Source organism: Arvicola amphibius, chromosome 6, assembly GCF_903992535.2.
Source record: "Arvicola amphibius chromosome 6, mArvAmp1.2, whole genome shotgun sequence".
In the NCBI taxonomy this organism is placed as follows: Eukaryota; Metazoa; Chordata; class Mammalia; order Rodentia; family Cricetidae; genus Arvicola; species Arvicola amphibius.
In genome coordinates this window covers 109006682-109031196 of record NC_052052.2, presented here as the reverse complement: position 1 = coordinate 109031196, position 24515 = coordinate 109006682, and the positions used below count along the sequence as shown (strand labels likewise).

General features: G+C 37.6%; 1 protein-coding gene across 2 annotated transcripts in view; it reads right to left on the bottom strand.

Moving 5' to 3' along the window:
* LOC119817583 (aldo-keto reductase family 1 member C21-like) overlaps positions 1–22682 on the bottom strand; it is a 65051-nt gene extending 42369 nt beyond the window's left edge. The window contains exons 1-7 of one of the 2 annotated variants that reach the window (XM_038334905.2): positions 22537–22682; positions 18013–18180; positions 16372–16488; positions 13734–13811; positions 13226–13348; positions 9560–9642; positions 4260–6085 (exon numbers count right to left, since the gene is read on the bottom strand). In XM_038334905.2, the coding sequence (XP_038190833.1) occupies positions 6043–6085; positions 9560–9642; positions 13226–13348; positions 13734–13811; positions 16372–16488; positions 18013–18180; positions 22537–22620 (696 nt within the window). In that variant the 5' untranslated portion in view covers positions 22621–22682 and the 3' untranslated portion in view covers positions 4260–6042. Of the gene's footprint in view, positions 1–4259; positions 6086–9559; positions 9643–13225; positions 13349–13733; positions 13812–16371; positions 16489–18012; positions 18181–22536 lie in introns of those variants that run through there. The other variant, XM_038334906.1, reaches the window with a different exon arrangement.
* Positions 22683–24515: the final 1833 nt, after the last annotated feature.

Sequence of the window (24515 nt, the reverse complement as noted above, 5' to 3'; positions counted from 1 at the left end):
ACAGGTGTAAGATGGAATCTCGGAGTTGTTTTGATTTGCATTTCTCTGATGGCTAAGGATGTTGAACATTTCCTTAAGTGTCTTTCAGCCACTTTAGATTCCTCTGTTGAGAGTTCTCTGTTTAGGTCTGTACAGCTCCACTCTTCCCTCTCTTTCACATCAATACACACTGTGCTTATCTCGTGGAGTCAACAAAACTCCACTCTGCACCTGCCACTGTCTTTGAATCAGTTCACTGTCCTGGCATCACCTTTATGCTGGAGGCCTACCATGAATCTGAGGCGACACTTCTGATGGTCTCGTGTCCTCTTCTCAGGGACTCTGAATCTGTCACATGATGCCAAGTGTTAGCTGTTCTTCACAATCCTTTAAGTCTTCAGTTTTCATACTTCCAAGAATAGAACCACGTGATAGATTCCTACACATTATCAAGTTCAGCTTCCAGTTTGAGATGCAGTCTTAACTCCCTCCAGACCATAACTCCTGGATGCTGACCCTGGGGAAACACATTCAAGAAGAATTCTCAGTGTGCTGGTTTTGTGAATTACAGCTAATTCTTCAGTGCCAGCTAATCAGCTAATCAGATATAAATTCTTATTTTTTGTAATCTATTTATTTACTTGGTTTTTGAGATAGGGTTTCACTGTGTTGCTTTGAAGCCTGTCCTATAACTAGCTCTTGTAGACCAGGCTTGCCTTAAACTTACAGTGATCTCCCTGCCTCTGCCTCCTGAATGCTAGAATTCAAGGCATGTGCCAGTACCGCCCAACTTCCATAGATTCTTAATCAAAAATATCACAAAACTGACTCCAAAAGAGACTGTTCTTCTGTCTTAAACTCCATAGGCCATGTTCTGCATCTCTCTTGGGACTGAGGAGGCACCGGCTGCCACCCTGAGAAAAGCCTGAGGCTGGAGCAAGAGGGAGATCCTGGTCTCCTGAATCTGAATCTTTCACAGTTGATGTGAGATTTTTTTTTTTTAAAAAGTCCTTTCTTGCTGCAAAGATGATCAACAGTTTTGGCAGGACTTTTGAGCACACAGTGAGATCTAAAGAACCAGGCCAAAAAATAATTCCTTCTTTCAATTTCTTTAGTCTGAGATGCCACCAGAAAGTACCACCTGTGTTTATGGTAGATCCTTCTGTTTCAAATATTCTAGCCAAGTCCCTCACAATAGGACTCAGCAGGTTGTGTTTTAATAAATTACAAATGCAGTCAAGATTAGGCTGAAAAATGACCCCTGGCCTGCCTAGCCCACACTCAAGTAGAAAAAACTTGACTGTTGTGAATCACAAGAGAATGTAACCTTAGCTCACTAACCACACCACTAGAAGACTTAATATTAGCAGTCCTAGAAATAAACCTACTCAATCCTGCCATTTTTTTCCAATCTCGTACTCTTTTCTTTCTTTATTTTTTTCTGTTTTACTTTCTCTTCTACTACATTTTATACTTATTTTGCTTTTAAAATATTTAAGTCAGTAGAGGATCAATGAGTAAGCAATTAAGAGCACTTCTTAATAATGGAGTGGATTTTGGGGTGGGCCAGCTCATAGCCTTGACCCAAAGCTGCAGGATTTCCATAACAGAGGGCAACAACAGGATTTGTAAGAGGAGTCCAAATGAGAACCCAGTATTCATAGTAAAGCAGAAACAGAGGCCTCAGACCAGACTAATGACTCTTTGCCGTGAACATTTGCAAGTAAAGATATATGGAATAAAGAGTATACTATGTGGTTCACTGTGTCACACTTCAGCTTCCATGATGAGATTTTCCTTCCCCCCCCCCTTATTTTAGCTTTTATATTAATTTGTGGGAGAGGTTGCAAGAACAGAGGATATATATGAATGGACAGGAAAATGAATGGATTAATATTTCCATATCGACATAGAATAAATGAAAAATTTACAAAATAAACTCTTGTTGTTCTTGCATATTCTGGGAACAGGATGCCTGCCTCAGACTTCTGTGGGTATTGCATGTCTGTAGGTGTACCTACGTGAAGGAAAAACTCTCATACGCATCATATAAAACAAATCTAGAAACTTCAAGGGAAAACTGAAACCAGGATGTAGTAAATAAATAAATAAATAAACAATAAATAAATAAAACATATGTAATTTTAAAATTAATCTCTATCTAATTTTGTTCTCATATATTTAATTACTTGGCTATCCAATATTTATAATATTGTATATGAGTATAATTTATATTATTGCATTAATAATATTCCTATAATAAATGATAAGAATTTTATTATTTTTAAAGAAGGTGTTAAAATGGCCTATAATTCACTGAGTATACTAGAATAACTATCCAGTGAGGCCTAGGAATCACAGTATCTCAGTTTGTCCAGTGCTGAAATTATGTCCATTTTGATTAAACAGGGACTAGAGATTGAGCCTTAATCCTAACACTAAGCACTGGGCAGGAATTACTAACTCTAAACTGATAAACGCTAACCTTTCAACATAACCCTAACAATGGTCTCTAACCCACTCATAACCTTAACTGTAATTCTTAACCATTATTTTAGCTCTTACCCTAATCTCAATATCTAAGTCTAGCTCTAACTCTTCACCATCACCCTAAATCCTAATCTCTAATCTTAAACAAAAACCCTACCCTTAAACTAAACCTATAATCCAGGACTAATTATGAACTTAATATTACACCAAGTTTCTACCCAATGACTAACTCACAGTCTTAACACTAATCACGACACCAATCCAAAGTCTATTTTATTGAGCTGTCTTTCACTATGTAGAAGCATAGTTTGCTATTGTGATGAACTGTGGTTCAATATTATGCTGGGTCATTTATACTTACTGTTGTTTGACTACTGTTCTGAGTCATTTTTTATTCTATTCCTGGGTCATAGTTGGTGTTTTTTCAGTGTTGTGGTTTGATTTACTGCTGAATCATGATTAAAGCTTACAAAGTCGTGGTTAACTATGTCCCCTAAATCATGGTTTGATTGTTTTACTGAGTCACCATCAAATTCATTAATAAGATTATATGCAGCCAATGGCTCAAAAGAGGACAAAAGAAAATAAAGCCATACTTTGAGCCTTTATCTTGATTAACATATATTTGTATATATATGAATATATGTTTGTATGAATGTGTGTATATATTGCTGAGAATGTTTGGTGTATTTTTGCAACCTGATAGGTATTTAAGACATAAAACTTGTCTTTCTGTGTTTCAGATATTGCTTCCTATTTTTTAATTAAGAAATAAAGTTGGCTGATTTCTCAGAAAAATAATACATTTACAAAACTTTGTTTCAAGAGCAAAGTTTTTTATTTGTTCAGCATTTTTTAATTTAATTTTTTAAAATTGATTTTATTGAGCTATACATTTTTCTCTGCTGGGATTAAAGGCATGTGCCACCACAGCCCAGTTTGTTCATAGTTTTTACTAAATTTGTCAGGCTTCTAATTGGGAAGGTGAAAGTTAACAGAATCAATATTTATTTAACATTATGTCTTCATCAAGTATTATCTGATAGTTTTATAACAAATTTAACCATTTATTATTCTTCAATCCTGATGTAATTGACCTCTGATTTCAACAGTAATATATGGGGGCCAAAGTCAATGAAGATATAGAGAAAAATAGGTTGGCTCACTCATTTCTTCATGACCATTGATCAAATAGTGTCCAGGGAACAATGGGCCACCTCCTAAAGCCTCCTACCTCTCTGAAAGTCTCCCATTCCCTTCATCAGAGTAGGCTATGGAGAGGCAGATGTTGGACTCTAAGCAGAGTATATTCTGAAAAATTTCTTTTATTCTCAAACCACAAATAGGAACATACCCAAAAAGAGCACAATCAACTTTTCACCCTCTACATTCTACTGTGGTTTGAGATCTCATGATCTCAGGCAAGTTCATCTGTCACCTCCTTGAACCCTCACATACCACACCCTGTATATCTAAACCTTGGAACTTTGGTCCCCAAGACTCTGGACAGGAGCCCAGATGTATTGGTCCATCTTCTCCTTATGTACACCTATTTCTCAGACTACATAAAGTGTGTTTCTTCATTCCTTAAGATGGAGAAACACATATTAAGAAATACTTGATAATTGCAACTCATCAAGGATGTAAACTCTACCTACTCATGTTCTGTAAAAACTGTGTATTAAGTGACTGTTATTTTCTTTGGATATAAACTTCCTGGCAAATCCCTGTATGGTCATAATGAATCAGAAGAAGACAAAGCATTCAATTAATATACTGACACTGACAAATATTAAAGCAAGTGTTTTTTATTTATTTTCAGAATGGGACAGAGTTTTCTTTGTTTGTTTGTTTTTTATTTCTTTCAAGTTTTGTAGCAATTCCAGACTGAATTGCTACTGAACAGAAGTGACAAATTCAAGTCATTGGCATGTGAGCGGTCTCCTCCAGCACTGTCCATTGGCCATCCCTCAAGGTGTCCAACAAAAGTCATCATACATTAATATTCATCAGAAAATGGAAAGTTAGCATGACCAGGAAAAGTGCAAAGACAGAAAAGCATTTCATACTGCATTTGATTATTCTGTTTCTAGAAGAAGTCATTTCTATGACTCTGATATTAGTTTGGAAATACATATTTTTTCATTTTTTGGTAAGGCATAGAGACAGTCATTCTTACTTTCATAAACAATATTTTCAACCTGCAAATAAAACAACAGTAAAGTATTTCTCCTTTCCCTGAAACCTCACAGGAAATGTAGATTCAGATGATGAAACATGCATCCATCAAAAAAGCAAGGAAACAATCTCTTCTCTCTAGTATAGTTTCTCAATAAAAAAAACTGTTTTATCTGTCTTAAAATGAAGAAGCCAGGCTATATACTCTGTGAGGACATATGACTTGAGAAGATGAAATTACTACTAGCAATCTCATTTTGATTTTTAAATCAATTATTTGTAAACTGCCTACCACACGTAACATAAGGGATTTGACTCAGACGTAGAAATAACGATAAAATCCCATATCTAAGGAGATGCATGTAAAGAATCTCCATACAGTATCAATCACACAATGGAGAAAAAGGTGCTCCATTAGAAATTGTAATGGCAAAATATGAGTTCTGATATAATATTAGTATATACTAGTACAATAGTGATATGATATTAGTTCAGGAGATCAAACTAAGGTCTATAATTTACAAGTCAAATGCCTCCCTAAGCTTTTCTGAGTTTTTAATGTCTTTTCTATCATTTCCTAATCCTCTGAATTGACCATTGTAAGAGTCTAAATAAAGGACCCCATACATGAGTAAGTCTATTTCTTTTCCTGGGAACACACTGGGCTCCACATTTAATGCACATCACTAAATTGGGGCACATGGCATACAAAGCATATTATTATTGGTTAGACGTATTTCTCAAAGGTTATTGATTCATGTTTTCCAAGCAAAGACGCACACAAATTGTCCCTCCTAGGTTTTCCTTCATTGGAATCTTCATGATCCATAAAAACTGGTTTACCCTCATCACCTGTGAACCCTCCCACAAGGATAGTTCAGTGTCTAGATCACTGAAGAAACAATGTGACTAAAGGTTGCCCTTCCTATGTATGGTTTACTTGCTATCCTACACATAACACACCTCTTATTCCTTCAAATGCTAGAGAAAAACATATTAATAGACACTTGATAACTGCTACTTTCCAGATGATGATAATTTTGTTTAATATCAGGTTAGATATGTTTGTAAAATGTCTTTTATCATTACATGCCCTGTACACATATTTCTACGAAAATGCTTTAGAGATCTAAATGAGTCCAGAGATGTTAAAATAAGTAAATACTACAAACTGGCATAGATAAATGCTGAAGAAAATTATTCTTTTATTTCCACTCGGGAAGGGGCAAATATATATCGTATTTGTTCATTGCATATAGCTGTAGATTCAGCAAACCAGGGTTTCCCAGAAAGGATTGGGGCGGCGTATGTAATAATCACCATTGGCACACATTTCCTCTGTATGTCCACATCACAGACTTCTAGCACTGGGCATGGCACAGAAAGGCCTTCATGTTAATCTTCATCTGAAAATGGAAAACCAGGTTGTCCCTTAAATCTAGAATGACAAACAAATCATATGAGTTTTGAGTAACTTCTATGAACCTGTTATGCAAAAATACAAAATACAAAATTTTATTTTCTGGTAATTCATAGTCTACCTTAAACATTATTTTATAAATGGTTAAACAAAAACTAAATAAATATTGCATATTATGCTCCTTCCCCTAAGACATACACAGAAAATAATATTAAATTGTCAAATATACATCGATTCAAAAAAGATATTTTTTCATTTTTTTTAAAAAAGAGAACAAACTGCCTTTTTACATTATACATGGATCCAAGTTTCCACTCCTTCCCCTCCTCCCTTTCCCTCCACCTACCTCCCCACTACCACTATCCACTCCTCAGAGAGGGTAAGACCCATTGCTTTGGGGAAGGTCCAAGGCCCTGCCTACTATATCTAGGCTGAGCAAGAGAATAGGTTCCCAAAAAGCCATTACAGGCAGTAGGATAAATTGTGCTTCCACTGCCAGTGATCCCTCAGTCTTCCCTAGCCATGTAATTGTCAACCATATTCAGAGGGACTAGTTTGTTCCTACGCTTGGTCTTTTTCAGTCCAGCTGGTTTAATTTCAAATTCTTAATGAAAGCAGAAACTAGTCACCTTGTTTTGAAAATAACAAGGCAAACTACACACTCCACAACAAAAAAAAAATACTTCAGGGGGATATAAATAGGAGGCATCAATTTTGCCTCAATTTCTACTTGATAATTTACTTGCTAAAATTCTGCAAGCACTATACTAATCTTGGTTTAGAAGTAGAAATAATGGACTAGGAACATTTCTAAGTGGAGAAATATTTTTGGTGCAAATGTGTGGTATGAGTTTTGATCCTCAGTGTCCACATAAAACTAGCCATGGTAGCATGCAACTGTAACATGGTGCCATAGAAAGTGGAAACAGAACACTTCCTGCAAACCTACAGACAACGTGAAATACACAGTAGAAACAAGATATTCTGTTTCAAACAAGATAGAAGGCAAGGAACACAATCACGGTTGCATGGTAGATCTTTCCATTTTCTGTTGTCTTCTTCTATTTCTTTCAAGTATTAATAGTTCTTGTCATACAGGTCACTTGTTTGGTTTAGGAGAAGTTATATTCTTTTGGGTTTCTGTGAAATGTTCTACTGATATCTCTTAAGCCCTTTTGAGTCATAACATCTGTTAGTTCCTTTATTTCTCTGGTAAGTTTCTGACTGACAGACTTCTCAAGTGGTCCAAAAGTCAGTGGTGAAGTCTCCCATTATCAGTGTGTGGGGTCTGTTGCGTGATTTAAGCTCAGTAGTGTTTCATTTGCAAATGGCTGTGCCCTTATATTTGCAGCATAGAACTGAGACTTCATCTTGATGGATTTTTCCTGTGATGAATATGAGATGATCGTCTTCATATCTTTTAACTAATTTAGTTTGAAGTCTACTTTGTTATATATTAGGATAGCTGCACCAGCTTGTTTCATAGGTACATTTGATTGGAAAATATTTCCGAAACTTTTACTCTGAGGTAATGTCTGTCTTTAATGTTGAGGTATGTTTCTTGTATGTCGCAGAAAGATGGGCTCTGTGTTCATACCCAATCTGTTAGTCTACATCTTCTTATAGGCAAATTGAGTCCATTGATATTACAGGATATTAATGGCCAGTGATTGCTAGTTCCTGTTATTTTTGTCTTTGTTGTTGTTGTTGTTGTTGTTGTTGTTGTTGTTGGTGGTGGTGGTGGTGGTGGTGGTGGTGTGTGTGTGTGTGTGTGTGTGTGTGTGTGTGTATGTGTGTTTCTATTCTTTGGGATTTTCTGGTATGGGATTATCTATTGCCTATGTCTTTGTGGTTATTGCTAACTGCCTTGTATTGGAGTTTTCTTTCTAGTACTTTCAGTAGAGCAGTATTTGCGGGTAGATACTGATTAAATCTGGGTTTGTCATGGAATATCTTGTGTCTCTGTCTATACTGATTAAAAGTTTTTCTGGATATTGTAGTCTGGGCTGGCATCCATGGTTTCTTAGTTTGTTCATAATGCCAGGACTTTCTGTCTTTCATTGTTTCCATTAAGAAGTGGAGTATAATTCTGATAGATCTGCCTTTATATGTTACTTGGCCTTTTCAGTTGTAGTTCTCAATAATCTTTCTTTATTCTGTATGTTTAATGTTTTGATTATTATGTTGCAAATGAACTTTTTTTGTCCAGTCTATTTTGTGTTTTGTAAGCTTCTAGTATTTTCATAGGCATGTCTGTCTTTAGGTTGGGGGAAGTTTCCTTCTATGATTTTGCTGAATATATTTTCTTTGTTTTAGAATTGGGATTCTTCTCCTTCAATTTTTATTATTCTTAGGTTCAGTCTTTTCATGCTGTCCCAGATTTTCTTGCTGATAATTCCTGATGTCACTGCTGTTGCCATGGTCTACTGCACTGCTGAGGCTTCTCCCAATGGCCTGTCCCTTCTGCTGCACTTCGAAGGTATCTCTTGGCAGACTGAAGCAGAAAATGTTCTGCAAAGTCTTCTCCCTGTGGCCTGGCCTACCCATCACACTGATGAGGCTGCTCCAAGCAGACTGGCCTGCCTGCTGCACTCTGTACTAGCAATTTTCAATATGCTAGCTCAACAATTCTCATATTTATATCCTTTAGAAGTAATTTCCCAGTAATAGAAGAAATACATATACAATTCTTCCATCATGGCTGTAATAAGTATATCTTTCCTACTTATTAGAGATATCTATATTCATAAAGCATTATGGAAGTATAACACTTTTGTTGGTTAAAAGTTCTTCTACAGGTGGCATTGTTTTCTACATTCTATAATGTTATTCATATTTTTTTCTAGTACTTCTTAATCTTCAACATTGAGGTCTCTATATTCTAGAAAACCATTACCAAGTGAGCTACAGAATTCATTAAGCCACTCATTATAAACTCAAACAGAATACATAAAAGCATTATATAGCACCTGAGGGAAAGGTGCTACATAAAGGATGTGGAACTTTTCAAACCATTGAAAACATTAAACTTCCTGAATTCAAGAAACAATTTCACCTGGAAGAAATTTCACAGACCACAGGGCTGCTGGTCATGTATTTAAAATAATTAGAGATTAAGCAGGTATAGGTAAAATTACACGACATTGAATTAAAATGCTTCAAGAGGCTTGTTTAAAAGCCTCAAGTGTAAATCACGGGACAGACAAATTTGGGAGCCCACACGAAGACCAGAGACCCAGCACTGATGACACAGAAACTGTCCCTGAAACAGGAGAAGAGCAGTAAAATGCTTTAGGTCAGTACAAGCCTAGGTCCACACCTCCTGCTTCTCTCACAATGGACAGAATTCACAAAGAATAAAGCTCTTGTGTCCATTCTGGTGTAACATGGTCTCTGTATTCCTTGCTTAAATTAAAGCAAATGATAACAATTATGTTACATCCACCTCAGAAAAAAAAAGTTGAGAAAAAAACATTTACTGAAATTACTTACATTGTGAAACTCATGTATCGCACATTTTTATTCAGGCCATCAATGACTTTCATATCCTCCAAAGACAACTGAAAATCAAAAATCTATCAAAGAAATAGGAGCTACATTATTATATTTACACTGCATATTTGTCAATCTGCCTATTCCAAATGCACCAGACTGAATGATGCAGATAAATATTTAATATATTCAAGAAATCAAGAAAATGAACACATGCTCATCAAAACATTTAGGAAAGTGATGAATAGCAGATGTAGAAATTCTGGGAATTAATTCTGAATTGAAAGGTACAGCCTCACACACAAAGGCATTAATAAATAATCTGAGGAAGAAATAAAGACATTATGATGACAAACATGATCTTAATCAGGTTGTTAGATGGTCCAAAATAAAATAAATGCAGTCGTTTAAATGTTTAACAAATTCCCATAGTAGTCCTTGATACAGTTTTTCTTTATTTTAATTGAAACTATTTTTATATACTACTATCAATCACTTCCCCCTCCCCAAACTCTTTCCAGATTCTGCTCATCTTCCCACCTACACAATTTTAACACACACTCACTCACTCCCGGAGAGAGACAGAGACAGAGACACACACAAAGAAATAAAAGGATCAAAGTAAACTAAAAAATGTAATAAAAATAATATGAAACAAAAGACCAGAAAAAATATGGCATTAATTTTGTGTTGGCCAACTATCCCTAGGTATGCCGCCTGCCAGGAAATATAGTTCATATATTCAGTGACACCGCTGTGAGAAAACTGACCTCATCATTCCCAGCAGATATCAGTTAAGAAAAACTCCTAAGCGTCCAGGGGTCAGACCTTAAATTCATTTCTCCCTTTTAGTTCTGAGGATTTTTCTAGCCTAAACCTGTGCATGCTGCCACAATCTCTGTGAGTTCCTATATGCATCAAGTCAATTGAGTCTGGTCTGTGGCAATAAAAAGACTCCTAATGGGTGAACGCACCCCTCACGGTCCTGACTTTCTTTCTCATGTTCTCCCTCCTTCTGCTCCTCATCAGGACCTTGGGAGCTCAGTCCGGTGCTCCAGTGTGGGGCTCTGTCTCTATCTCCATCCATCGCCAGGTGAAGGTTCTATGGTGATATGCAAGATATTCATCAGTATGGCTATAGGATCTGGTCTTTTCCTGCTCCCTCTCCTCAGCTGCCCAAGGAACTAGCTGGGGGCATCTTCCTGGATACCTGGGAACCCCTCTAGAGTCAAGTCTCTTGACAACCCTAAGATGCCTCCACGGGAGATCACCAAGTCCAGTTGGAATGGGACTGATGGAACATCCGACCAAACCGGACTCTCTGAATGTGGATGACGGTGGAGGCTGACTGAGAAGCCAAGGATGATGGCGATGGGCTTGGACTCTACGACAAGGACAGGCTCTGTATGAGCCTTGTCACTTTGGTTGCTCACCTTCCTGGACCTGGGGGGAGTTGGGAGGACCTTGGACTTAACATAGTGTAGGGAACCCTGATGGCTCTTTGGCCTGGAGAGGGAGGGAGTGGGGGTATGGGTGGAGGGGAGGGAAGGGGAGGGAGGGGGAGGAGGAGGGGAAGAGATGGAAATTTTTAATAAAAAAAATGAGAAAAGAAAAATAAATAAATTATATATATATATATATATGCAAAAAGACTCCTAATGATTTATTTCTATACCTGCGTATCAGAGCATCATGCAACCCTCATCAGAAAAGCTTCTCCTTGCAGTAGATGGAAATTGACATGGAGACCCAGAAATAGACAATGCACAGAGAGTGAAAGGCTTATGAGCTCTCTCTCTCCTATATGGGAGACTTTTCATTGAACCCTTCCCCTCAAAGCTCAGGGGTCTATGTGGAAGACAAGACAAAAAGACTGCAAGAGCAAGAAACAGTGACTGCCTCCAAGTAAGAGTGTCATTAACAGAGTGTTCTTCTATGCCTCAATGCAATTCAAAGTAAAAAATTTAGAAATCTTAATAATTAAACTCCAATTAAAAAGAAGTGACATCAAGAAAATTTTCTTATATAAAATGTGGTCCAGTTCATCAACAAGAAGGTCTCCTGTTGTTAACAAATGGAAAGAAATAAGATGAGAAGACGAAAAGTTCTCAAAAAAATAACACCAAGAAAAAATAGTTAGCCATGTCTGAAAAATTAAACATATTAAGTAACAGGTACTTCTTGCAAACTTCCTCTCTTTTTGACGCATCTGGCAGCTAATAAAACAACAGCAACAAAGGCTGTTAATAAAATAATTATATTTCTATGAGTCAATAAGATAGAACAGAAAAAATAAAGTTCCTTAGTTTGAAATGTATAGAAGTTGGAAATGAATATAGTAAACTATTTGAATTATTGCAAGTTTCTAATGTTATCATGGATTGAGCACTTCAAATCCAAGTCAAATAGCATAGTCACAGTCTCCAAAATAATAAACTCAGTGCAATATTAACTTTGTCAAAAACACCCTGGATGGAAGTGGCCAAATTGATTGCATAAAAGAATAACCAGAATATGTATGCCATTATGTAAAGTGAACATTAGAATATCTAGAAGATAGACTCATTAACAAAAGTAAATACATTAATTAATGATATGAATGAGTATAGACATGGGATTACTGAAAGAGATTAACATTTCTGCCTTCCAGGTGAACCAAAATAACCCAATTCTTTTGGATGATCCAGTTCTTGGTTCTATGGCAAAAAAATACAAGCGAACTCCAGTCTGATAGCTCTTCGCTATCAGCTGCAGCGTGGGGTTGTCGTACTGGCCAAGAGTTTCACTGAGAAGCGGATAAAAGAGAATATGCAGGTGATGAGATGCTGCAGGTGTTAAGCATCTACACAGATTTGTCCTATGGACTTTGTGGTTAGTCCTATAACCCTAGTCAGTATCCCTTACATTCTGACTGTATCTGTGCTTTAAGGGCATCTCCAGGAGGTTTAAATACTATTCCTCAGAAGGAATGACTGGGAAGGCTGTATTCATGAATTTATAAATATGTATGTACAATCACATATCCATATCTGTATATAACAACAGTTAATCAAAATTAAGGTTATGAACTGAATTTGACCAAGGAAACTAAGTGTATAGCAGAGAAAGGAAAGGAGAAATAGGAGAGATAAACACTACACTCTGCAGCAATCATTATAGAAGCTTTCCTTCTCAAAATACTTACAATGAAAATTATGAAAGATTATCCCATCTTCTAGAAATAATTTTACTAGGCTAATTTTTCAAAAAAAAGTTTCAGATAAGGAATGTTAACATAGAAGTTAAAGATCAAATATATGAGTTCCAGACAACAAAAAATTGACTGAGACAAAAATCATTGATGAATCTAAAACCTGACAAGAATATTGGTCAAGAAATATACACCAAAAATGTGTATGATTTAGGTTACAATTTATAATAAAGAAACTTTACCATTTCCCTTAATGCAGCAGAGAATAACTCAAGGGACAAAGCTAGCAAAATGAATGTACTTTAATGTTTTATTTTATGGCAGAACCCAGAAAAAATGGAAAGACACTATAGAACAGGGTCATCTCAAAGCTTCATGTTAAGTTTCCAATGTTATTTCCTCACTCCAATTGGCACCTCACAGTAGCAGAGGAAGAAAGGAATGGAAAGGAAAGGTTGGGGGCTGAGGATCCCCACCTGGTTGCACACAGGCTTGTACTTGAGCCCTGGCATGTTAAGAATCATCACCAGCTGCCTGCGGTTAAAGTTGGACATCCCGACGGACTTGGTCAGGCCTGCATCCTTACACCTCTCCATGGCCTAAAGAGAAAAAAATACCAACATATAAACTAAGATAAGTGGGAAACTATAACATCAGAAACAACACTGTAAGAAGATAAAAATGAAACTTTATGGCATTCATTCTTAGGAAAAATAAACCAGTAACGAAAATGACAGTATCAATCTGTAAGAGTACCCTGAGCTACCCTTAGTCAATTAGACTGTTCTCATCATTTCAGTCAAATGTTCCCTTCATTTCTATTATATCGCTGTCATGCATGGTCCCCACTTCTTAAGTAAATAAACACTTACGAAGCTCATTAATTTTGACAAGACAGAATGCACACCTCATTCTCACAAGTGGAGTTCTGACATTAATCTCACTCTCTACTTCCACTGTGCTCTCTCTCATCCAAGTACTCACCTTCCAGATAGCACACAGATCCACTGTGTCAAATATGTATTGTCCATTCTCATCTGTTGGAAGATAATTTTTTCCTGGCTGGAATAGAGTCAAACGTTAAAGTAATCTCTCAACAAATGCATTTGCTCACAATAACAAAACTCACTGATAGAGAGGGCTATGAATATAACTTCCAGCAGATGGGTGTATTATATTTCATTTAATACTGATCTTATGTTTTGGGTTTTTTGTTGGTTTTTTTGTAAGATTTATTTATTATATATACAGTATTTTGCCTGCATGTACACCTGCACGCCAGAAGAGGGCACCAGATGTCATTACAGTTGGTTGTGAGCCACCATGTGGTTGCTGGGAATTGAACTCAGGACCTATGCAAGAGCACTCAGTGCTCTTAACCTCTAAGCCATCTCTCCAGCCCCTGTTCTTACGTTTTGAATGTAAAGTTGTAAAAAATGTCCTTAAGTTCCATGGTTCTTTTTTAAAAAACAAGTATTGCCATACTCATGAATATCTTGCATATCACCATAGAACCTTCACCTGGCGTTGGATGGAGAAAATGACAGAGCCCCACATAGGAGCACCGGACTGAGCTCCCAAAGTCCCGATGAGGAGCAAAAGGAGGGAGATCATGAGCAAGGAAGTCAGGACCGTGAGGGGTGCGTTTACCCATTGAGACGGTGGGACAGATCTAACGGGAGACCACCAAGTCCAGTTGGAATGGGACTGATGGAACAGGGGACCAAACCGAACTCTCTGAATGTGGCTGATGGTGGAGGCTGACTGAGAAACCAAGGACAACGGCGATGAGCTTGAACTCTACAGCATGGATGGGCTCACTGTGAGCCTTGTCAGTTTGGTTGCTCACCTTCCTGGACTTAGGGGGAGCTGGGAGGACCTTGGACTTAACATAGTGAAGGGAACCCTGATGGCTCTTTGGCCTGGAGAGGGGAGGAGTGGGGGTATGGGTGGAAGGGAGGGGAGGGAAAGGGGAGGAGGAGGGGAGGAGATGGAAATTTTTAATTAAAAAATGAGAAAAAAAAACAAGTAATTTCATTTTAATAAAGAACTTGTTTCTGGTTACTTAGACTATCATGCTTGACTTGTGTTTCTGTTCAATGCCACTTTCACTTAGAAACTGTTAAGAATATGAGGAGCAGAAGGAGGGAGAACATGAGAAAGAAAGCCAGAACTGTGAGGAAACCTTCATCTGGCGATGGACGGAGATAGAGACAGAGCCACACATTGGTGCACTGGACTGAGCTCCCAAGGTCCAAATGAGGAGCAGAAGGAGGGAGAACATGAGCAAGGAAGTCTGGACTGTGAGGAGTGCTCCCATCCACTGAGATGGTGGGGCTGATCTATTCGGAGCTTACCAAGGCCAGCTGGACTGGGACTGAAAAAGCATAGGATAAAATGGGACTCCCTGAACATGGCAGACAATGAGGGCTGCTGAGAAGCCAAGGACAGTGATACTGGATTTGGATCCTACTACGCATACTGGCTTTGGGGGACCTAGCCTGTTTGGATGCTCACCTTCCTGGAGCTGGATGGAGAGGGGAGGAACTTGGACTTCCCACAGGGCAGGGAACCCTTACTGCTCTTGGACAGGAGAGGGAGGGGGAGGGGAGGGGGAGGGGGAGGGGGGTAAATGGGAGAGGGGAGGAGGCGGAAATTTTTAAAAAAGAATATTACAGTGATCTCCACCAACAATAAAGTTCATTTTTGACCCATAGCAAACAAGAAATCTTCCCCATGTTCCTTGCTTTTTTGTTCTTCAATCCTGACAAGTATGCAAAAGATGACACAAGATTGTTGTGTTTTGTTTGCTCTTTTGTCTTTGTTTGTTGTGCGTGTCTGTATGTGTATCACAGCTAAGGTGCTGATAAACACTTGAAGATGGTGTCAGGTTCCCTGGAGATGGAATTACAATTAATGAACTATCTGAAGTGGAGGCTGGAAACTAAACTCAGGGCCTCTGCAAGACCAGAAAGTGCTCTTAACCACTGAACCATTTGTCTTTTCAGCTCCAAACTGGTATATTTTAAATATTATTTTGATGATGTAAAATACATAGAAGTAAACACCTGTCAATGAACTAGAACTTCAAATTACCTAAAGTCTCAATTTATCACCAATAGAAATTGTTGAAATAAAAATTAAGCAAATTTGGAGCTGGAAAGATTGTTCAACAGTTAAAAGACCTTGTTGGTCTTCCAAAGGAAACATGTTCAATTTCAAGCACTCACATGATAGCACATAACTGTTAATAACTCCCATCCCAGGAAACTCAATCCATCTTCTGGCCTCTTTGGGTACCACACTTGGTGAAAACACATGCAGAGAAAACAATCACACGTATGAAATAAAACTAAAATAACTTTTAAAACAAATAATCAGATTTATAATAATACACAGGTCAGTAATTAAAAAGCAAAGACAATTTTTAAGATTACTCAGAATACCAAATTCAAGACTTAGGCTATTCATTCACATAATCCTATTAACTCCTTTGCATAAATTATAAGAATTTTCTAAAATTAACCAAACTCTGTTTTAAAACTTTATAGAAGTTGAATTAAACCCATCAGGAAAATGTTGACTTTAGAGATGAAATCGTTTGGTGATCCAATCTGCATACCTTCAGAGACACTGGGAAATGAATGAGGTACAGGTCCACATAGTCGAACTGGAGTTTCTTCAGTGACTGTTCCAAGCAAAGCTGCACCAGTTCTGGACGATGAAAAGTACACCAAAGCTGCAAAAATGAAAGAATGGAACTGACATTGTATTATTAAATTTCAAGAGTTTGTTGTGGAAGTTTACTTAATAGAGACATTTTTTTTCAAGTGCTGTGACATTGGTGACCATAGGAAAAACTATTCCTATTCCCCTTGAATTTTATTCATTTTATCTATCCATGACCTCTCTTAAATGTTTGCCTATTTTAACTTAATCTTGGATATTACTCAAGTCCCAAAACTTTCATCATGCAATTATAGTATTTATCATAAAAATTTAATTTTGCTTTATGAAAAAAACAATTTTGAACTCTAATACACTATAAATTTCTTATGTATAGTTCATTATGGTGTGCTGTGCTAGATTAATATATATGAAGTAACTCTAACCTCACCCATAACTATTGTTTGTAATGTAAATAACCTCATTCACCTTGTATAAATGTCTTTGCAATGTACCAGGATTCCCAAGAATACTATGGGAACAGTCACTTTATAATAAATCAGCAACAATGAAGGAACTGTTCTCTAGAACATCATGGTTACTGCTTCTCTATGTCTAAATAGCCATTTAAAATCCTTCCAGAATGACATATTGTGTTATCAGCAGGAAAATTTGGTGGTCTGCATTTGCTCACTCTGAATTGTTAGTTGTGGGGGGGGGCTCAGGTCTTAAATGATTGGTCAAGGAATAATTATTGCCACGTGTGCTTTCATCCTTCACTATTCATCACAGGAAGAGGAAGTAATGCTGCTATGTCTATGTAAAAAGAAGCTGAACAAAAGTATACAACCTCAAAATAGAGCATGGAGGGTTAGAGAGACGTGTTAGCAAGACAGTGCTTGTAGATAGGCCTGATTTGGTTCCCAGCACCCATGTGGCAGATCATAGCCTTCTTTACCTCTAGTTCTAGGGGATCTGATGCCTGCTTCTAGTCTCTGCAGGTATAAAGCTCACTCATGGTACATGTAAGATACATGCAATCAAGATACGAATACACATACAACAAGTAAATATTTTTTAAATTACACATAGATAAAATCAGGTATTCTAAAACATAAGTTACTGGACAATTTTACTAGATGGGGAACAAGCATTTAGAAAGATTTTAAAGTATTACTTTAGGTTAATTCCCAGTCTCTTATTTCAGTTTCCTCCCAGTAAAGAGTGGCATCATAAACAATAACATCCTAAGCAATTTTATTGAATCAGAGTAAGAAAAAAATCAAAGTATTTATATGGCCTGAACACTCACATTGAGATCACGGCCTTTGGCAGCAACAAAAACCTCAGTAACTACTTGATTTGGAAATATGAGACTTTTAAAAAATGTAGAATACATACAGTTCTGTTTTTATAAGAAACTACATACAAAAGAAACATGAAAATACAAATACAGAGTTTATAATCATGTGTTATGTAACAAAGTATTTGTGAGGAATGATCCACACATTCAATGGTGCTCTATAAGGCTATAAATTGATCATTTAATCATATAAAGATTACTTCAACACATCACATTTTATTTATTTATCAATACCTTTGTTGTGTAAAATATATCTTCTCTCTTCACAGTGCCTTCTGCAATCTTGCTTTGGATGGCTAGTCCTATCTCCTCTTCATTTTGATACATAAAAGCAGAATCAATATGCCGGAAACCTGTATCTATAGCTATTTTGGTGGCTTCTGTAACCTTAGTTTTGGGTACCTATAAGATCAACCAAAAGAAGTATTTAGAGATAGATGTGACTTAGTATTTTTAAGGCATAACAACAAAACATCTTTAGCATTAAGCTTCCCCATGTCTTCAATGAGGTATCTATTTGCAGTGAAGAATCCAACCAAGTCTGAATGGACCTCTTCACTGAGTCACAAGATTAGGGTACCCAGGAACCAGTCAATTTGTCCAGTCGATTACATATAATTGGCATTAGGGTCCCCACCCACACCACAGGAAATTATGTGTGCTAGAAGGATGCCTATGTATATGACACCATAAATTTTATAAAAGAAAAAGGACATGAGACCACACAAAGAAGAAACACTATAGAATCTTCTATGAGCTTTCTCCCAGGGAAGTGAAAAAGAATACATCAAAGTACCTAATACTGAATTTATAAAATAAAAGCATTTAAATATAAACTATTTAGTTTTCATTTCTAAACTGTTAATTTGTAGCTTGATAAATAACCCCTAGTTCATCCCAGATGAAAGAATGCACACAAGAGTCCTACTGTTTGCACAGAGAGTTAATGGAAAGTTTTCATCCTTGTTATGAAATGGGAAGATTTCAACATTCCCAGGGATCATCTAAGGTTCAATTTCTCAACAGAAATTTGAGAAGATAGAAATATGATATAAATTATTTTCACACAGACATTTTCTTTGCATAAAAATAATAAAAACTATCAGCAAGATTGTACTCAAAACAAGATTGTACTCAAAGGAAATTAAGGACATTGTACATAAATATATTTAGGGGCATGTCCTCATTTAAGCTACAGTTTCTTAGTTTATAGGAATTGTGATTTAATAAAAAACAAACTTTTTATTGGCTAAATTTTATTAAAATCTATACTGCATTAAAGGAAGAAAATGAAATAGCAATATAGTAAACACAAAAGGAAGTTTGTATTGCTATGTAATTTCAGGGAAATATAGGAAAAAGTAGATATTTTCCACAACATTTGTTGCTTTAGTTAGAATTTCTATTCCTGTGATAAAACACCATTACCAAAAGCAACTTGTGGATGAAAAGCTTTATTTCATCTTATAACTCTCAGATCACACCCCATCACTCAACAAAGTCAGGGAAGAAACTCTAGGGAACGTGCCTGGAGGTAGGAGCTGACTTAGAGGCCATGGAGGATTGTTGTTTACTGGCTTGCTCCTTTTGACTTTCTTAGCCTGCTTTGGATCCCAGGATCACCACCAGGGATGCTACCACCCAGAGTAGGCTGAGCCCTATCACATCAATCACTACTTTAAAAAAAAATTTCTAAAGTCAAATTTTATGGAGACATTGTCTTAGTTAACATTTTCTTCTCTCAAATGAACTTGGCTAATGTCAAGTTGACATCTATAAAGCACATAAACAAGAATACAGGTTTCAAATGGGTAAATATATAAACACACATTGTAGATGGAACGGCGGGCTCTGTCCTGCCACCCAGCTAGCTTTACCCAAAATAATTATACAGAAACTGTATTCATTTAAATACTGCCTGGCCCCTGGCCCATTATCTGTAGCTTCTTATTGGTTGATTCTCATATCTTGCTTTAACCCATATTTAGTAATTTTATAGCACCACGAGGGGTGCCTTACCATGAGAGATCTTAACCTGCGTCCATCTCAGAGAGGAAAAGCATGGTGACTGCATATGGCGACTGCCTGAAGCATCTCCCCAACTCTGCTTCCTTTCTCCCACAATTCTGTTCTGTCTACTCCGCCTACCTACTTTTCTGTCTCTTAAAGGGCCAAGGCAGTTTCTTTATTAAAAATGAAAGTAACACATAGACACTTCTCCATCATTTCCCCTTTTTCTGTTTAAACAAAAAAGAAAGGCTTTAACTTTAACATAGTAAAATTACATATAACAAAACAGTTATCAAGCAAGAATTACAGTTACAATATTTAAATCTATTTTATCTTTTATCATAACTAAGGAAAACTATAACTATCTATTTATTCTTGTTTTTTTGTTTTTTGGGTTTTTTTGGTTTTTTTTTTGAAACAGGGTTTCCCTGTAGTTTCTAGAGCCTGTCCTGGAACTAGCTCTCATAGACCAGGCTGGCCTCGAACTCAGAGATCCGCCTGCCTCTGCCTCCCAAGTGCTGGGATTAAAGGCGTGCGCCACCACTGCCCGGCTATCTATTTATTCTTCAACTCCATCAAAGACTTAAGAAGGATATAATATTACGTAAGTAAACAAGTCATATGCAACTTTCAAACTCTAGAAATGACAGAGACAGCTCGCTGCCTGGACAGTCTCCCAAAGTTCCTCTGTACCATTGGGGCATCCATCTTCGGCCTTCAGGCCCATACTGTCCAGCAGACATTTCCATGAAGCAGGAAGTTCCAAAGGCAGTTCAGTAACTTTCTGCTGTGTCCTGCATAACGTCTCTCAGACTCTTTCACGAATCAGGAATCTCGAAAGACCATCTCACCTTTAGGCAAGTTCAGCAGTCCTCTCTCTGCGGGTTCTTTGTGTCCAGTTTATGCAACAGTCCAGGCAGGAGCAGTTTCTTACCCAAATGGCTAGCCAACTCCATAAGTAGCCTCTTCGATGCCCATCTTCCTCTTGAAGTAGATTGGTGCTACCAGGAGCAGATGTGTCTCATTGTCATGAAAACCCTAAGTTATTAAAACATTTAAAATGCCATATTCTGTAGCCTTTGAAAGATATGAAGAATGCCTATTTAACTAAAATATATCTCTATATATCTAGAAAATCTAACATGACTAAAAGCTTGACTATTATCAATGATTATCCATTAACAACCTATATTTTCTAATTATACATTACATTCTTAAATGAACTACACAATCACAATACCTTAATCAAGAGCATAAATACATTTACATATAACAAAATTGACCTTAAAATCCATACCAATGAAGATTATTCATACCTATATCATATCCCCCTTTAAATGTAAAAGAACATTTATAAAATCATGGGAATATGGGCGCAGTAGGAAAACTGAAAAAGGGGAAATGATGGAGAAGTGTCTATGTGTTACTTTCATTTTTAATAAAGAATCTGCCTTGGCCCTTTAAGAGACAGAAACTTAGGTAGGCGGAGTAGACAGAACAGAATTGTGGGAGAAAGGAAGCAGAGTTGGGGAGACGCTTCAAGCAGTCACCATATGCAGTCGCCATGCCTCTCTCCGAGATGGACTCAGGTTAAGATCTCTCCTGGTAAGCGATCCACCTCGTGGTGCTACACGGATTACTAAATATGGGTTAAAGCAAGATGTGAGAAATTAGCCAATAAGAGGCTGAATCTAATAGATCAAGGCAGTGTTTAAAAGAATACAGTTTCCGTGTAATTATTTCTGGGGCTAAGCTAGCCAGATAGCCGGGAGCAGGGCAGCGGGAATGCAGCCCGCAGCTCCTTCTACAACACATCTCAGAAAAGGAACCAGGACTTGCCAACAAGCACTTTTTAAGAGTTTAATTCTCATCAGAGAGGCTGCATCCTGCAACTGGAGAACAAACAGAGACCCACAGCCAAACATTAGGCCCAGCTCAGAAAATCTTGCTGAAGAAAAGGAAGAAAGATTATAGACAGGGGGATCAAGGACATCACAAAAAACCCACAGAATAAACTGCCCTTCTCACAAAGGAGCTCACAGTGTCTGAACTGACTACCAGTGAGCCTTCATGGGACTAACCTAGGCCCTCTGCATATATATGACAGTTCTGTAGCTTGGTCTTCTTATACGACTCCTCAAAGTGGAAGCAAAGGCTGTCTCTATCTATTGGCTGACATTCAGGACCCTATTCCTTATGTTGGTTCACCTTGTCCAGCCTTAAGACATGGGGAGGTACTTAGTCTTTCTGCAACTTGATATGCCATGATTTTTTGATCTCCATGGGAAGCCTGCCATTTTTCTGAAAAGACATAGAGAAGGAGTGAACTGGGTGGGTCAGGGGGTTGTTTTGTAAGTGAATGCAATGAGAAAAGGGAAGGGATACTCTAGTCAGGATGTGAAATAAACAAATTAAAAAAAAAACATGCTCAGAACTCAGTATCATTGATCCTCATGCAGTGCTCTTGAAAGCTTGATTTCATTCTTTCTCCCTAATTAGGATAGAGGGAAATGGAAGGAAAAGCTAATGCTCTTAAATTCTGCTGTAAAACTCTTCTAACAGTCCTGATGCTGAGTGCATTCTGCCTTGTCCTTGTACAAGAAATAGTTCTACCATGGTAAAAGAAAAAGCAGGTTAGCCCCACAGAATCACATCAGAACTCAATGACTGCATATACCATATCAATCCCACATAGCCAAGCCAAGCAATCTTTTTTCTTGAACCCTGAGCCCATTCTGTTGCCCTTACCCCTTTAGGTACATAGGTACCAAAGCCCAGTACAGGGATGAAGTGACCATCACTTAGTCTCATTGTCTGCTGTTTAGAATTCATGCTTCTAGGTTCTCCAACAAAGAAGATATTACTTTTGTCTTTATAGGACAGCAAATACTGGCCCCAATCCTGACTGTCTTATAATGAGTAACTAATGGGAAGGGAAAATAAAATAATTTTTTGGTGTAATGGGGGTGGGAGATAATTGGAATAGGAGGGGTCAAGTAAGGGGGAGGGAGGGAGAAAGAGAGTACTGGAAGAAATGACTGGAAAAGCAGGTCATTTCAGGAGCAAGGTAGAAACGTGGTGTAATGGTAACTTCTTGGAATAGACAAGGGTGAACCTACTAAGACTCCTAGCAATGTGATATATGAAATCTGAACATGCCATCCTCTATAACCGGGCACGGCTTCCAGTAGAGGGACTGGAACTCCAACCCAGCCAAAAATCTGTGACTTAAAATCTATTTTGCCTGCAGGATATGTTGGGTCAATGGAGGCTCAGAGTTCTTGATAATGGCCAATCAATGATTGGTCAAACTTTAGGCTCAAATCACAAGAGGGTTTCCAAGCCCAACATTGCCTAAATGGCCAGGGTCCAGAAGCTGGATGGCTCAGAGACATAGAACTGAACCAAACACAACTAAAAAGCAACAAAAATTAATCAATCCATTTCTTAAAATATTTTTGCTATACTCATAGAACTATGCCTAGTCCAAATGTCATCAGAGAGGCTTCCTCAGCAACTTATGGGAGCAGATACAGTGACCCACAGGCAAACATTAAGCAGAGGTAGGAAACTCAGTAAAAAACAGGGAGGAAGGATTGTAGGAGCCAGAGGGGTATAGAATACCAGGAAAATACAGTTACAGAATCAACAAAGCAGGGCTCATAGGGGCTCACAGAGGCTGAATCAGTAATCACAAAGTCTGCATGAGTATGAACTAGGTTATCTTCATACAGGCTATGATTGTTTATCGTAGGGTTTTTGTTGGACTCCTAATGGTAGGAGTGGGGTTATTCCTCCTACTGAGTTGTCCCATCCAGCCTTGAAATGAGGATTTATGACTAGTCTTATTGCAGCATGCTATGCCATGTTCACTCGATATCACTGGGAAGCCATCTCTTTTGAGAAAGGAAACAGAGAAGCAATGAATGGGGAATAGGAGAAGTCAAGGTCTGGGAGGAGGGAAGAGAAGAGATGTTTTAGTTGGGATAAACTGCATAAAAGAAAAAATTAAAAATTACACTAATTTTGACAAAGGAAATGGAAGGGGGAACTGATTATATTACATTATAGACTCAAAAACTAAATTTATAAATAAATCATTGATCCATCTTTGACCTAACACAGTAAGGGTAACAAACCAATATTTAATTTGATTTAAGGCCACCTTCCCAAGATGAAACTCCTACCCAAAACTGCTTGGGTGATCACAAACCAAAGACCAGATAACCCAGATACTTAGTATAAAACCAAATACTACTGGGCTTAAAATCAAAAAGTAGTGATAAAATTACTCCTAATGATATTTGGCTGTACTCATAGCTCATTGCATTTAGGCAATATCAAAGAAACTTCCTCCTACAGCAGATGGGAACAAATACAGAGATCTGTACCTAGACAATACTCAGAGAAAACGAGACCTTGGAATACACATCCCTAAATGGGATGTCTCTATCAAATCCATCCCCACTAAGCTCAGGAAATTATGTGGAAGAGGAGACAGACTATAAGAACCAAGGATATAGAGAAGAAAGAGTCCTTTAAATTAGTTAAGCAAGGCTCATATCATCTCACAGAGACTGAAGGAGCAAACACAGGGCCTGTACAGGTTTACCATGTCCTCTACCATATATATCATAGTTTTCAGGATTTTATTTTTATAAGACACCTGAGTATGTGACAAGTAGGTTTCTGGTTCCTGTGCCTCCTCTTGGGCTCTTTTCCTTCTA